Source organism: Lacerta agilis, chromosome 16, assembly GCF_009819535.1.
Source record: "Lacerta agilis isolate rLacAgi1 chromosome 16, rLacAgi1.pri, whole genome shotgun sequence".
Classification (NCBI taxonomy): domain Eukaryota; kingdom Metazoa; phylum Chordata; class Lepidosauria; order Squamata; family Lacertidae; genus Lacerta; species Lacerta agilis.
The window spans coordinates 16,862,721-16,878,867 of record NC_046327.1 but is presented as its reverse complement, the minus strand read 5'-3'; the positions used below and the strand labels follow the sequence as shown (position 1 = coordinate 16,878,867).

Below are 16,147 nucleotides of genomic sequence, written 5' to 3'. Positions count from 1 at the left end.
CCCTAGCATCCTGCTCCTGAGTTTCTCAGTCTAGAATGTGGAAAACTAGGGTCATAGCTATGCAGGGATCCCCTTTGTACCCACGGCCTAACATCTAATCTAGAAACAATTAACCTTTGACACTGCTCGTAGTTTATTGAGCTTGACTGATCAGCATATAGCCTCATAACTCAAGGAAACTGAAGAAATGAAAAATTAAAACTGGTTATTCGGTCTGAACATTCAAACAGTTAGTTTCCGACTGATTCTAATCCCCAAATCTCTAAAAGGTTTGGATTGCTTGAATTTACGAGCACTTCTCTTGCATTCAAGCCTTTGCCCCTCATCAGCACAGAAAGTAAACAAAGCTTTTAGGGAATGATATCTGCAAAACTCAATTTTAATTTTTAAATTCAGAAACTTTAATTTCATTTTCTCTTCCCGTATTCTTAAGTGTAAAGTGTCCAGGAAAACACCCAACTTATGGCAGCCCTAACCAGTTCTGTAGTTTGTGTTACGGTTTATTTGATCCAATAATTTGGATTAAAGAAAACCTATTATTAGTAAAAGTGACAACAGCAGGTTGTATTCTATTTTCCCTGAAATAACTGCAAAACAGTGTAATAAGGGGCCAGATATGAAGCTTTTGAAACGTGAAATGGGCACAGGGGGAGAATTTCCCCCCTCAGACTTCTTTCTGTTTTTCAGGCCCATTTTTTTTGGCTAATGTTCTATGGAGCTTCTGCTTTCCCAAAAAACCTTGTATGCCATGGTAAAAATGAAGGTCTGAGTATGTATGTATGTATCCATGTGTTAGAAAGATTTTGTGTGTGTGTGTGTGTGTGTGTGTGTGTGTCTATTAATGTATAATCCCTCCCGCCCATACAGAGCTCAGAACATTATTAAACGAAGGATTATACTTGAGAGAAGTTGCAATTCCATTAAGACATGTAATATCCCTGGATATAATCAACAGCCATTAATAAAAGAACAGAGGGTCACTTTGAATAAATTTATTATTCTGTTCGTTATTAAAAAAGGGGGGCAGCACACCTCACACCTACCTGAGTCAGAACTCCTGAAATAGAAATTAGTCTCATGTGCTGGATTCTCAAGAGTCCCATTTATTCCAAGACATCATGTAGTAACCACTGACCTCATTTTTTATTCATTATAGCAAAGTTAGATTTTGTCTCCTACACATAAAACCAGGTAGTAGATAATCACTGGCTTCAGCGAAAGGGAGTTCAGTGTAGTAATGGCTAGCTGTGATTACGGTAATTTGGGATTGCAGTGGACAAGGCCGTCTCTGAGCAAGAGTAGTCCCGGATCAAGATATTTTGCCGCCTGAGGCAAAGGACAAGATGGCACCTACCCCTATGCCATTTACAGAAGCTGGCCAGATTGGCAGTTGAATCGTATTTTAACAATGGGGCCAGAATACTGTCTTCCGCTGCGCCTGAGGACAGCAGGCTAGCTTATAGGGCATGAAGCAGGCTGTGTAGCATATTCATCTGTGTCCACAAACTGCTTCTCAATATCTGCCGCCTGAGGCAACTGCTTCATTTTGCCTTATGCTGGGTCAGGCCTGCCCTGACAACAAAGGGTTATGGCTAGTACCTAAACAACCATGAAACTGGTTTCAGTGAAGCCAAGGTGGATTTACACTTGCTCTTCCTCAAGTCTCCCAGTGCTGCATAGCAGACTGCTTTCGAAATGGAGGGAAGTTTCAGGAGGAGCAGCTCACCTGTGCTATGCTGGGTGGAAAACAGTTATTTCCACGTAAAATTGTACCAACATGCAAATCACGTACAAAATATTTCACTTCATGGGCCTTGGCTAGTGGCAAATCTTTGGCGTTTGTGTAATTCTCTGATAACAGAAGTTGCTATTCCTGAACCTGCTGTTCACATTGTAAAGATAGAAAAACAAAACCACGTTTAAGAGCATTTGTTCACACTGCCCACTACATGAGCGATGTTTTATAAGTTTTATCTTTAATATGTTGCTTTCCACAAAAATCCCTTTATAGGGAGGAAATTGTGAAAACTTTGCTCTCAGCAGTGAGTATTTTCATTTATTTTGGGTGGAGAAGAATCCTAAAATTTGGTACCTAATGTTTCGACTCATGTGCCTTTCTCTCAGTCAAGTTGTGAATTCTTAAGCAATGAAAATGTTTATTCATGTTTATTTTTATGTTATTCATTTATTATTTTAATCATAAGTTCTGTTATTGCTGTAATTATGTGTACGTTTTAAAATTTAATATATGTATATATTTTTAATTCTATTAATGCTCACTTGTTTTTAATGATCTCACCCCCTATATTTTGGCAATTCTTGTTTTTATCTGTAAGCTATATTGACTCGTGTCAGGGGGCAAGGCAGAGTATAAATATATATAGTAATAATATTTATAGTAATATATAGTACTAATAGATGATTTATTATTATTATTATTATTATTATTCCCTAAGTGCTGCACAAAGATAAAAAGACAAGATAATGCCAGCCCATAATGTTACAATATAGCAGACAGAACACATTTCCATTCCTGGTTTTTTTTTTTTTTTTTTTTTTTTGCTTCCTACTTGTTCTGCTTTACATTTTTAGTCACTGTAAGGTCTCCTCGGTTAGTTGCTCATGAGTAAGCAGGCAACACTCCAAGTTTCCTTTAATAGTTTTATTGTGCAAACTATGCACCGTGCAGAGCTAATAAGTTCATGTCTGTATCAAGCCTCGTCAGAATCTGGGAATGGCGCCATCCGGTTCTGACCCCAAACAAAAGAGTTGCGGTATACAGAAACCCCGCCTCCCATCCTTTCGTTTCACACCTCGACGCCTTTGGGGCGCCAGAAGCTGCGCGTCTCCTTCATCGCCCCTTGAGCTAGGGGAGTGCAGAGTCTCTCCAGCATCCTCAGAGCCTTTTCCCTCCCTACCCTGAAATGCATGCCCCTCCCCGCTGGAAGCCTCGCTGCTTCCTCTGCTGCCAGAGGAGGTGCTGCTGGTCAGGTGGGTCCGGGGCTCTCTGTAGCATCCCGAGAGCCTTTCCACCACCTTGTGCTGCGCCAGGGACAGTTCCTTGACAGTCGCATTGAACATTTTGTTGTAGGGTGTCCTACAAATATTGTAAAATGAAACAAGCACATTTTAATAAAGGAGAAGCGGACAGAGAGGGAAATCTGGACCCCAGTCCTTAAGGTTCCCAAATCATTCTTGCGATAGCCAGCTCAAACAGAAGCACTTCTCACCTCTCTCCCTCTCTCTCTCAAATGTAGCCCAGTGGAATGGCCCCCCGACCAAAGATGACAGTTCAGAGAGGAGAAGAGCCAAATGCAGCTAGTTTCGTAGCCAAGAAAGTAGAACAAGGCCTACTATCTGGTCGCTTCCTCAGGTGCATCCAGGTGAAGCAGTTGCTAATAGACAGGACCTAATGCCACAATATATTTGAGTGTTTTTCTCCAGTGTTGTATGAGAGCTAGGTAAGATTTCTTCCATAGAGACTGGGATCCTCTTGCCTCGAGTGTATATTTTCTATATACAGTCAAACCTCAGAACTCGAACAGCTCCATTGCTGAACGTTTCAGTTCCCGAACGCCAAAAGCCCAGAAGTAAGTGTCCCAGTTTTCAAACATTCCTTGGAACTCAGAACGTCCAACACGGCTTCTGCTTGAGTGCAAGAAGCTCTTGCAACCAATCGGAAGCTGCGCCCAAGAACTCGAACGTTTTGGAAATCGAACCGTCTTCCGGAACAGATTACTTTCGGGTTCCGAGGTTTGACCGTACAGCTAAAGTTTTAGAAAGTATGGTGTCTCGTAAGAAAATATTCAGAATTAAGTGAAATGACTCTTGCGTAATGGTAATACTTATGGTTAGAATTGCCTTTTGCAAAACAAACAGCTTGAGGGATTTTTTATCTTCCCCCTCATCATGCACAGGACAACGTCAGGAACTCCATGCGTCCTGGAACAGCTCCCTTCAGGCTGAGGTCATCACATGTTTGCTGGGGAGGGTGTTGGTGGTGGTGCACATGATGCAGACAAGGGTGAGGTTCTCACTGGCCCCTTCAGGCATTCGGAAATGAACTCCTAAATAGGGCTTCAGTAGAGGAGCATGAAGGTGTGCCGTTGACTCTGTGGCCTCGCTTGCCTTTGCAATCTGAAGTTTTAGCACTCCATCTGCACAAACTACGCTTTAGTCATTGCAGCTCGCTTGAGAGCTTACACTTTAGAACTGCTTGTCAGCTATGTGGAAATGGAGGCTCTAAAAATTCTCTAGATGTGGCAGGTTGCAATTTCCTCTCAATTTGGGGGATAATAATTAGACAATGAGTGTTAAGTATGTTTGCGAGTGATTAAGTAATAAATCGTGAAAGGGATTTGTTGAAGGCAGCATATTCTACTCTGCCTGCACGAAGCGAAGGTTGAGCATTTTTTGAAACCATCGAGGACCCAAAAGGCATTGCATATTCAGCTTGCCGTAACTTGCTTGAACCTGGCAAGTAAGACAGCAGGAACTGATTCAGAGACAGAAGAGCCTAGAGGTTAAATAAAGCTCCCTTTGCATATGAAAGAGTGATTCTGTTCATTGACTCCAATTAGAAACATGAGTGTCTTGCAAATAGAAATGCAAAAGCTGCTCTGTTTGCAAAGGGAAATAAAAATAGATTTGACAGGCTGGTATAAATTTTGGTGGCAGCAATGCTGCTGTCTGTGTAGGAAGAATGGGGGTTGATGGCAACATTAACATGCCAGGAAGTTGTGCTTTTATCCGTAGGCCCTAATTCCATGCAACATACTGTATTGATGACTAATGTGCGGAGTTTTCCTAACATTCTTTACGGTAGAGATTTGGATATTACGTATTGCAAAAGCAATAAGTTGATACTTTGGGACCACTGCTGAAGCACGACTTCAGCAGTGCTTTTGCAGCACATGGAGTAATATTATAAACTGGGACCAAAATTTGTATTTAGCTGTGGTATGTCAAAATAGGAGACTTCACCATTGAAATAAAATATTTAGGGAAGGTCTGCTATGTTTGGCATTCCAACACAGTTCTTTCTTAATGCTATTTTGCTACAATCGCTGGACACCTTTTTGTTCTAACATTAGTGGAAATCTTAAAAAAACCAGGATCTAAATCAGGGGCCAGCCAAACTTTTTCAGCAGGGGGCCGGTCCACTGTCCCTCAGACCTTGTGGGGAGCCAGACTATATTTTGAAGGGGGGAAAATGAACGAATTCCTATACCCCACAAATAACCCAGAAATGCATTTTAAATGCATTTTTAAATTTTACTCATGTAAAAACACCAGGTAGGCCCCACAAATAACCCAGAGATGCACTTTAAATAAAAGGACACATTCTACTCATGTAAAAACACGCTGATTCCCAGACTGTCGGCAGGCCAGAATTAGAAGGTGATTGGGTCGGATCTGGCCCCTGGGCCTTAGTTTGCCTACCCATGATCTAAATCAATCAGTGACCAGCAAGTCTCATGTGACCGACACAGGCCTCCCATGCAGCCGGCCCAAGTGTCCTGTAAAGAGTGTTGCCAGTTGCCCAAGCTCAGCTGAGTACAATTGCAAGGGGGGGGGGGGGAAGAGCACAGGACATTAACATATAAACCACGAGAAGGTGCACGTGTACATCATGCTCCTCTCAGCCTGCCAGACAACTGTTTGACAGGCTGGGAGGAACACGTTCTGTTCTGTGCTGGGGTGGAGGAAATCTGCCATTCTCTGCCCCGGGAGGCTATTGCCATTGGGACCCCTCCTTTCCATGGCATTTCCTCTCCTGCTTGGCAATAGTGGAGTTGAAACGGACATTAACCGGACTCCTTGGGAAAGCATTGATACAGATAAAGCAAAACAAATCGTTGTGTTTGAGACTTTTGTTTGGTAGCTGCAGAATTAGGCCTGGAATTCTAGGTATATTGCAATGGTGTGTGGAGGGTGTTTGTGAAAGAGTGGAGGGCTAAATGATTGTGTGAGATATGTGGAGTGTGTGTGGGCGTGCATGCCCAGACCACACCACTGGCATGCACCGCCTGTGTGCCCATATAGCTCTTAGGGGCTAAAAGGTTGCCTATTTTGATCTAAGGTGCTTTACATAGAGATCTACATGTGCACCGAGAACTGCCAGGACTCCCTCCCCGACCCCCACAGCCCTATCTCTATTTTTCCCTTCCCCAACCTGCCACTGAATATCGACAGAGCAGTATTCAGTATTGTATGCAGTGATGTAGGTGGGGGGATACATTAGCTGCTGCCCGCAGGGGAATTGTCATGGTCCCTGGTATGTATGCATGTAAAACGCCCTGAACTGCCTTTATGTCATGCTGCAGTCTCTAGAGTCTAAGGTGAGCAGCCTTACTTCTGGGAGTTACAGAAAATTGTCTGCCCGAGGCTCACCGCAATCTGAATATTTTCTGGAAATGTCTCAAAGCTTCTACGTTACACATAATTATATCTAGACACATTGGACTAGCGGAGTATTTTTTTAAAAAATTGTATTGGGGGCTGATGGGTTTTGCTCTGTGTTCTGAGTTGGAGGGACGGGAAACATCAGAACGTGCACTCCACCCTCCTCTCGGGATACCTTGGTTTTTTAAAACAGCATCACGACCCATTACAGTCATCTCCATTTACAGCAGCACCTTTCCGTTAACCTTGCAGCTCTTGGTTAGATGTTTACGAGGGTGGAGTGTACTGCATCAGTTCACCTTCCATTTGTGTGTTGATGTGGCATTTATATTACCTAGGAGTAATTTTATTTTCTGATTTTTTTTTCCTTGTATCACCAGTGCACCTATTCCATTCTTCCATCGCTGTGCTCCTGTGAACATTTCCTGCTATGCCAAGTTTGCAGAGGCCCTGATCACCTTTGTCAGTGACAGTAGTGTCTTGCACAGGCTGATTAGTGGAGTAATGACCTGCAGAGAGATTATATTGGGACTTTGCTTGTTATCACTAGGTAATTGTTTTTCTCGTTCTTAGCTATTTCTACAGTACTGCAACAGGAGAATGTGAACATCTTCTGTCCCCACAATATGGAAATAAAGCATGTTCAGTATTCACTATTATAGCAGATGATTCCAAATTATATTTCCTACCCAGCAGCTGAATTAAATGTGGTTGTTTTTTTAAACATGTATGTGCATTTGACTCTCCTTATATGTAACTAATGTGGGGATTTTGACTCAGCTCTGTGTCACTGTTACTGAACCCTCTGCTTTCCTTTAAAACAACCTCCCAAGTGTACAGTATTCATAAGCCTTGGGCTTAAGCTTTGGGTTCAGATTGCTAAGTGAATGTTGATACTTAACCCTTAATATCTTCAGGGACTTGGGTTAAAAGTAGGGCTGATATTTATTTATTTAAAATTTAGTTGACCAGTCTCCCAGTTCAGTGTGAGATCGCCTGAGAACCACATGTAAGGTGCTCCCTCAGAGATCTTGCAAAGCAAAACAAGAAGTCAATGAAAAGATCATCTAAGTAAATGTGAACATTATCGTGGCTTTAGTATAGCTGCCCTTTTTGATCATGGTTGCATGAATTGTGGAGCTTGCACTTTAATAAACAAAGGCTATCTATCATTCTTGGAAGAAAAGGCCCATATTTCACAATTCTCTTATTCTCTGTTTCTGAAACATACCGGAACCTAACTAACCCTTAAAAAAGAATTAAATGTACCTTATGTTCTAGTCCCGTGAATTAAAATTTTACCTGATTCTTTCAAATGAGAGCAGAGCTGATACCCCCCCCCCTCAAAAATAACCACCTCAGTGACTGTTGGGAGGACACTTCGAAAAGTCCAAATGCAACAAGTGGAGAGCACAGACCCAGATGCACACCAGAATGTGTCCTGGGATGTTCATCCAAATGTAGACGTTCTCCGCCTGCTCTCAATGAGACGCAGCATACTTGAATGTGCATTCTGAAGCACATTCTGGCATGGGTACAGCTGGGTTGGCTTTAGAATGAGGGCAGCACAGTTTTGCTTTCCTTGGCATCACCCTGTAGTCAAATCTGATTGTCTCTAGGATGTTATCATGTTACATGATCCTCAATTGGCTGAGATTATGTAGCAAAGGAGAAAGAATTTTTTTTTTAATTAAAAAAAATGGCACAGAAACAGCAATAGAGGGGAAATGACTGCAATAAAGGACGGGTTTGGGCAGAGTGCTTCCCCCCCCACCCGTCCTATAAAAGTTCACTTTAACTCTAAATGTTCAAGGGTGAACATTCAGTGCAGTTTTAATTAAAATTGGCTTTCGGTGATTGATCAACTACCTACTTGAATAATCAATTAAATAGATTAAAGATTGCAGCTGTAGTTAAACCTCTTCTTAATCTTGCGCAGAGTTGAAAAAACAAACATTATTTGCATTATTATGTGACATTGGAGTTTTGGTATGAATTAACCCAGACAGAAGCCAGCAACAAGAATCCCCAGTGTTAATCCTTTGCCAAAACATACTGCATGATATCCAATGGTGCCCATTTGTCTGCAGATCAGACTTTTGCTTGTGCAATGGGGCTTCTCATTCCACCTGCAGCCCTCTCTTCAGCCCCCTCAAATCTGCTTCAGAAAGTTGAGAGACCCTCTGAAGCAGATCGGAGCGCATGGAGGACTTGCCAGAGGGATAAAAGAAGAAGAAATCCTGTCACACAAGCAGAATTTCACCTACAGCTCCTAATTATTAATACCTAAGGTAAAGTTTCTGTTCAAACGTATTCTAATCTGATGACTGAATATAATAGAAAAAGCCGATGGAAGACTCCATTGATTAAACCAAAGTAGCCTAGCTGTTATATATCCCCACCGGGGGGGGGGGATGATTACATCAATTATTAATTATTGATTATTGATTATATCAAGACCTGTTACAATAGGATTAATAGACAATTAAAGTAACAGTGAAGCAAAAGCATGTTAAACTTTTAGTGGAATAGTGGAAATGTAGACCTCTGAAACTTGGTAACTAAGTTAAATTGATTTTGCATGATTGTTGCCAAGTTATGGTCAGTGTAGCTGATTTTCACTTAAAAGCCTTCACATTTCATGCAGCAGTGAATATTCAAAATGTCAGTGAATGCTGGCATGCATGTGTGAATGTTGACAATCCCGGCTGAAAACAGATAAGCATTTCCTCATTTTATCAGTATTCACTGGCGTATGTTCTGAGTCAGATTTAAGTGATTGTCAGCATTCACCTGTTCTGTGTTTTTGGATACTTGCTAATTTTGGGCTTTCGCTACAGTATACCTTTACATTTGCAAACACATAAACAAACTTTGCTTGTTTGATGTGAATGACCAACCAGGTTCATTTCAGGAACAGTGGCCACCTCCCAAATTATACCTGCAGCCTGGAAACCATTGAAGCTCTTCATGCTTTTCCAAGGCAGTGTAGTTTATAGGAGAAACTCGCCCATGGTGGCATTATGATACTAAGTGCCAAGAGACAAGACCTTCATGTTCCTAATCAACAAAGAGCTAGACAAGTAGAAGATTGACAGTGAAAAGATCTTATTTAATGACCTCTCCTGAAAAACGCAGCTCAAGCATAAAGTAGCATGTGGTTCTTATCACAATCTTGACATCTTAATTCATACTTGTCATAATAATTGTGCTTTTTGAGCATGTGTGTGTCTGCATGCAACTTTTTGGGTTGTGCTCAACATGAGTTGTGCAGTATTTTTGCAACTCATGATAATAAAGTTGCAGTTCTATCATGTCAACATTTGTTCTGTCATTGTATGTGTCTGCATCTCTCTTGTTAAATACATATATCCCATGATGTGTAAATGTTCACATAGGGTTGGTTTGTTTAACTGGCAAATCAGACACTGAGTAGGATAGATAGTTTATCTTGTACAAACAGTTAAAAAGTGAATTCAATTGTATTTGTATTAATAAAGTCTCCTTTTTGTTTTTGCTGTTTCCACTTTAAATAATTACCCTTCTTATTTTATTTTGTTTTCTGCAGTACTTTCCATGATTATGATGGTGATAATAAGATACATTTCAAGAGTACTTGTTTGGATTTTAACAATTCTTGTTGTTCTGGGATCACTTGGTAAGTTGCTGAAGCTGATCTATTATTATTATTATTATTATTATTATTATTATTATTATTATTATTATTATTATTATGCCCATCTGACTGGGTTGCCCTAGCCACTCTGGGCGGCTTCCAACAAATTAAAACACAGTAAGACATCAAACATTAAAAACTTCCCTATACAGGGTTGCCTTCAGATGTTTTCTGAAAGACGGATAGTTATTTATTTCCTTGGCATCTGATGGAAGGGCGTTCCACAGGGTGGGCGCCACTACCAAGAAGGCCCTCTCTCTGGTTCCCTGTAACCTCACTTCTTGCAGCGAAGGAACCAGCTGAGCCTCAAGCAACAGCAAATGATCCAGGAGTACTGCCAAGCTACATACCCACTCCTTCAGAGAGAGTGTAAGCCCATCAAGAGCAGGCATCCAGTCTAGGAAACCACCCACTAACAGTTCCTCAGTCTTCTCTGGATTGAGCTTCAGTTTGTTGGCTCTCATCCAGTCCATTACCAAGGCACATCTATTGCCTCTCCTGCAGACGTAATGAAGAAGTAGAGCTGTTTGTCATCATCATATTGCTGACAACGTCCTCCAAAACTCTGGATGGCCCCACTCAGCGGTTTCATGTAGATGTTAAATAGCACAGGGCATCTAATTAAGCTCCGAGGAGCTCCACATTGAAGGCTCCACGGGGTTGAAAAGCACTCCCCAAGCAACACCCTCTGGTTGTTGAGCTCCCAAGTAGGACTGGAAGCACCGCAAAGCGATGACACCTTCTCCCAACACAGACAGCTTCTCCAGGTGGATACTATGGTTGATGGCATTGAAAGCCACTAAGAGCTCGAGGAGAATTAACTAGCACATATTTCCCCTGTCTCTCTCCCAACAAATGCAGGGCGACCAAAGCAGTCCCTGTGCCAAAACTGGGCCTAAACCCCAATTGAAATGGATCTAGAAGACTCCATGTGTTTCTGTGTGTGGTTTTTTTAACTAGTGTGGTCCTATGCTGGACACCCTCTATCCAAATGGTCCCTTAGGTATAAGTAACTATCTGCCAGAATCCAGATCACATGCAAACGTTGTCATGGGCCTCGTCCAGCCCCTGCCCTTCCCATGTTGCGCAGGAAATCACTGCATGGAGCTTCTACTTGTGTACATTTGAATACGAGTAGAACCCTTTGGAGTGATCAGAAACCCAAATAAAGCAGGGTCCCTGATCACCTGGAAGACTTTACTTGTGTTCAAGTGAAGCCTGTGCAACACTGGGGAGGTCAGGGACGGAGCCAAGGGTGGGGGATGCACACAATGGCATTGTTTAGGTGGGGCTTGTCTATGTCCCCTGCCTCTGTCCACACATTAGAAACAACAACAGACAGTCACAGTATCTGTACCTTAGATAAAATACAAAACCGTGTATATCTCTGGATAGAAACGTGTTTAAATATTGAACTAAACTGACAATATCATCATACAAAAAGCATACATAGATATTTCCTCAGAGGCAAAGCCTATATATACTATCAAACATCAAAGTGCTAATTCAAAGTGCAATATATAATGTAAAAGATGGCTATGCAAAGTCTATAAGACATATGGGTCTATCTTCCCAATGTTGGAGAAGGTTATACAAAGTCATTCAGACTGTTGTTATCTAAGATAAAGTCCAGAACTTGACGAAACTGCTGGTGAAACAGGAAGATTTGAAGCTGGCCACCCGTCGGGGAGGACATACCCACACGTCTGAATGACTTTGTATAACCTTCTCCAACATTGGGAAGATAGACCCATATGTCTTATAGACTTTGCATAACCATCTTTTACATTATATATTGCACTTTGTATTTTATCTGTCCACACATTGGCATTTGTCTGCTCAGGCAGATGTTGAAGCATGACTCGAGAATGGTGCACATACGTCCTCCTGGGTCGTTCTGTGAGCATTGCAAAGGTGGGAGTTCATTTTCCTGCCTTTAAACAGAGACACTGGAAGAGATCAGTAGGGAAGAGATGCTTCCCTTTGTCCTTCTTGCTTCCTTTAAAACCATTCACCTTCTACTTCAGAAACAATTGATTTGCAGCCATTGTTGCCCTATTAAAGCTATGCCCATGGGAGCAATATCCATTTGGTTTAAGGATTTATGGGACTGAATGAGGATGCGGCCAATTATTAGAAAGAAAAATAAAGGGACAAAGCATTGGCAATATTTACATTCCAAAATTACCCCCCATTGATGATTTCAGGGAATAAGACTTCGCTGAATAGAAAAGTGCAAAAGAAGCAGGCAAGGGAAATATAGTGATACAAGATAAAAAGCAATAAAATTACAAGAGTGTTATTGGCTGTCTTTGCCTTAATTGTATTGAAACACTGCATCAATATTGGCATGAGACATTTGTGAAAAGCCACTCACAAACAGCGGTTTTCTTCAAGCCAGCAGTTGGAGGAGGAAGCAGATAACCCTTCCCGCCTCAGGATCCTTGGGCAAGTTGATTTGGAGATTGGAGAAGAGGGCATTTATTTATAGAATTCCAAGTTTCAGTTTCCAGCAAACAGAATGTGCTCAAAGCAGGATACAAAGGACCAGGGAAAACAATAGTTAAAAGAGTGTTAAGCAGTTAAGATGGTTGTCTCCTGTCAAGTTATCATTTCAGCAAAAACAGCATCCAACAAAGGGAACTGAGAAGTTCAGCCGGGGTCAAAAATGTATTTGGGGGAAGGGCAAATGGATGCTCCATTGATCCCAGCTTAAAAAAAAAAGCCCTCTTAGTTCTCACCAGTGATGAAGGTGGAATGCAAAGCAAGGCCTCAAGAAATAGAGAGACATCTATGAGCAGGCTTCCGGGAGAGGTGCCAGTTGCAATTCTGGTTCATGCCAATCATCATATCCTATCCTATTGGGTGTCTTACTTAATAATTCCTGTGTGTAGCCTTTTCTTGCCTGGAACTCCTCAGCTTCTAATTACGGAACAGCATCATAGCTCTGTTAAGATGTCTTGTAAAAAGCAAGCCCTCTTTGATCAGTTGTCTTTTGCGATATCAGAATGCCACACTGTCCTGACATTTATGTTGCAGCAGATCATATAAGTCTGAATCTAGCCTGGTAAAGGATGAAACTGGCCAAGCTAATTGTGCTCCTTATACATTATTACACGTATGTTGTGAAACTGAAATGCACAATATCTTCTCCTTTGTGAGCACAGGTGGTACAGGAATATTGTGGTGGTTGTATGCCAAGCAGCGGAAGTCTCCTAGCGATACTCTTACAGTTGATCAGCTTCAAATAGCCAAAGACAATCGTCAGGCCCTTCTGATCTATGCCATTGCAGCTACGGTCTTCACGGTACGTATTTAATAGCTGTGGAGTCAGGGCTCCTTGACGCATGCTGCATATCTGTGTAGGCCAGAGCAGGAAGCAAAGTATTCAGCTTCACGGCTGCAAATGACAGCTTTCTCATTCATGCAGTAAGCATTTGCAATTCATATGTGCGATGCTGTACACAGGTACAAGCCTTTCCCCCTAGTCCCTGTAGGAAAACGTGAAGCAGCCCTCATACGTTGTGGAGCATCAGGTAGGCTTTCTGTGCGGGAAGAAGGCAGGCAGGCAGGCAGGTTTGTAGGCTGCCTCCCCCAGGGCCTGGAACCTGCCGCATCAATTAGGACATTGGGTTGTATCCAACATCAGTCACTGAGATTCTGGAATTAATGGAAATTAATGGACACGACCAACAAAGATGCATTCATTTCAGTGGGTCTTTTCTGAGTAAAAATTAGTTGATGCAACCCGTAGTGCATATGTCCCTCTCGTGTCACCCATGTGCCCCTTTCTCCCAATTCACGTTATGAGCTCTATACTTGGTAGGGAAAGTGCACAAAGCCAAGGTTTGCTCCTGCATTTTGCCAAATGTGAAACTAAGCACTGAGCAGGGGCGAAGGAAGGGGGTGCAGCGGGTGTGGGGCGCCCCGGTGTCACCACTGAGGGGGGTGACAAAATGCCGGGTGGCACTCACTGCGGGGCCTGCAGCACGCCTGAACCACATGTCTCTGCTGGGAGAGATACGGTGGCTTGGGCGCACGCAGGCTCCACGCTGCCCCAAACGGTCTGCCCGCCACCTCCACCTCAGCTGTAGGGCGGCTGAGTGGGAGGAGGCAGGCAGACTCTGGAGGCCCCAAAGGCTTGACTCACCCTGCCCCTATGGGTGCGCCACCCCAGGTGCCCGAGTGGCTTCCTCCACCGCTGGCACTGAGATCTTTTGTGAACCAGCCCATAGAAATCCATTGACAGCAGTGCACTTATACCAACATTATGGTTGTTGTTTGCTCTCTCTCTCTCTCTCTCTGTGTGTGTGTGTGTGTGTGTGTGAGAGAGAGAGAGAGAGAGAGAGAGAGAGAGAGAGAGAGAGAGAGAGAGAGATGTCAGTGGTACCGACTGGATGTTAAAGGCAGGACTGGGATACACAAGGATTGTGTATCTAAAATTCTGTACTGTTGGAACTTCTGTCATTATAAAATAATAAAAGCTTAAATTTACATATGGAGCTAGTGGTAGTGTTCATCCGCATAGTGACGTAAGGCTTTCTCTTAAACCAGAAATGTGAGGAAGTGGAAGTACAGTGAAATATCCTTGGTTAGATGCACACTTCAGTAAGTTACCACCTTTTGAAACACTGGTGGGCAACAAAAGGGCTGCATCAATTGGTGGGTGGGCTCAGGTTTCTCTGGCCAGTTATGTGCTGTGATGCCCATAATTGCACCCATTATTGTCAGTAGGTGGCTCACGAAGTCAGGATGACTTCATGCATTTTGTAAGGAAGGCTAAGGCTAGGAACATTACATATAAAAATTAAGTCTCGGAGGTGTGGCTGAGACTTTTGAGTCTTGTCCCAGTAAGTAAAATTCATCTAAAATACGTCTCCTTCCTTTTGCAGGTTATCTTACTGTTGATAATGTTAGTTATGCGCAAGCGAGTATCTCTCACCATTGCCTTGTTCCACGTGGCTGGCAAGGTCTTCATTCACCTGCCACTACTCGTCTTCCAGCCATTTTGGACATTTTTTGCCCTCATGCTCTTCTGGATCTACTGGATCGCGGTCTTGCTCTTCCTAGGTACCACAGGTATGCAAATCCCGCACAATTTCATAATTCCTTTGTCCTCCTCTTTGGTAACCTCAGAAAGTGTTAGTGTCGCTCTTCTCTATTGACTGAATCAGATGAAATTCAGCCAAGTAAGTGAAGCTGCATTAAAATAAATGAAAACAAAACAAGGCATGAGTACTGTTAAATGCAGCATGGCTGATCTTTATGTATGAGCACATTGAGCCGTGGCTTCGCAGCAGGTGGGCATGGATGTTAAAGGCAGACACTGAACTTTCCCGCTTTGTGTCTGCAGGAAAAGCATTTGAAAACTCCAGCCAATCCTGAATATGACAGCCCATTTATTTCCTGTGATCTGCGATAGTGAATGCCTTTTACCAATATTTAAAATCCTTCACCCTTTGCTAATTTGTTTCTGAGCCCAATTAAGAATGCTGATTTTAGCTTTTAAGGCCCTGAGCAATCCACTACTAGAATAGCTGGAGGATCGTCTCTTCTTATACGTACCTGCCTAATCAGTGGTGAGGAGCTGGTTCTGGCTGGCAGGCCCGATTTCTATTTCCCTCACCTCACCCCCAGACCAGGTCTGATAGGTGGGCGGCGTGTTTTTGCACACACAGTTTGAAGTACTTGAAATCAGAATAACAAGCACCGTGCAACTGGGGGTTGCAAGATCCAACCACCAGCTGACCATGAGTGCTTGCACGTTGCTGTGCATGGCGCTTTGCGGAACTGACAATTAGCTGATTGCCGGAGCCTGCAGTGCCCATGCCTTTGCCCGGGCCTCTGATCAGCTGATTGGTGGTTCCTGCAAAGCCCCTTTAGCTGATCCACGTCTTTGCCCACTCCAAACCTGACATCATGTATTGTGTAAGGTTTAAGACATGTGCACGATATATCAGGTGTTGGTGGGGGAGCTTGGTAGGCCTAATTAGACCCACAGGCAGGAGGGACCCCAGCCCAGCGTAGATTAAGTTCAGATCCTTCTGCATTCCCCACTCTTTATGA

At 42.9% G+C, this 16,147-nt stretch overlaps 1 protein-coding gene across 2 annotated transcripts in view; it reads left to right on the top strand.

The window, feature by feature from the left end:
• Nucleotides 1–16,147, top strand: part of SLC44A1 (solute carrier family 44 member 1) — a 79,680-nt gene that overhangs the window by 42,746 nt on the left and 20,787 nt on the right. For both annotated transcript variants that reach the window (XM_033173914.1, XM_033173913.1), the window contains exons 6-9: nucleotides 6,786–6,955; nucleotides 9,974–10,063; nucleotides 13,249–13,388; nucleotides 14,974–15,160. In XM_033173914.1, the coding sequence (XP_033029805.1) occupies nucleotides 6,786–6,955; nucleotides 9,974–10,063; nucleotides 13,249–13,388; nucleotides 14,974–15,160 (587 nt within the window). The remainder of the gene's footprint in view (nucleotides 1–6,785; nucleotides 6,956–9,973; nucleotides 10,064–13,248; nucleotides 13,389–14,973; nucleotides 15,161–16,147) is intronic.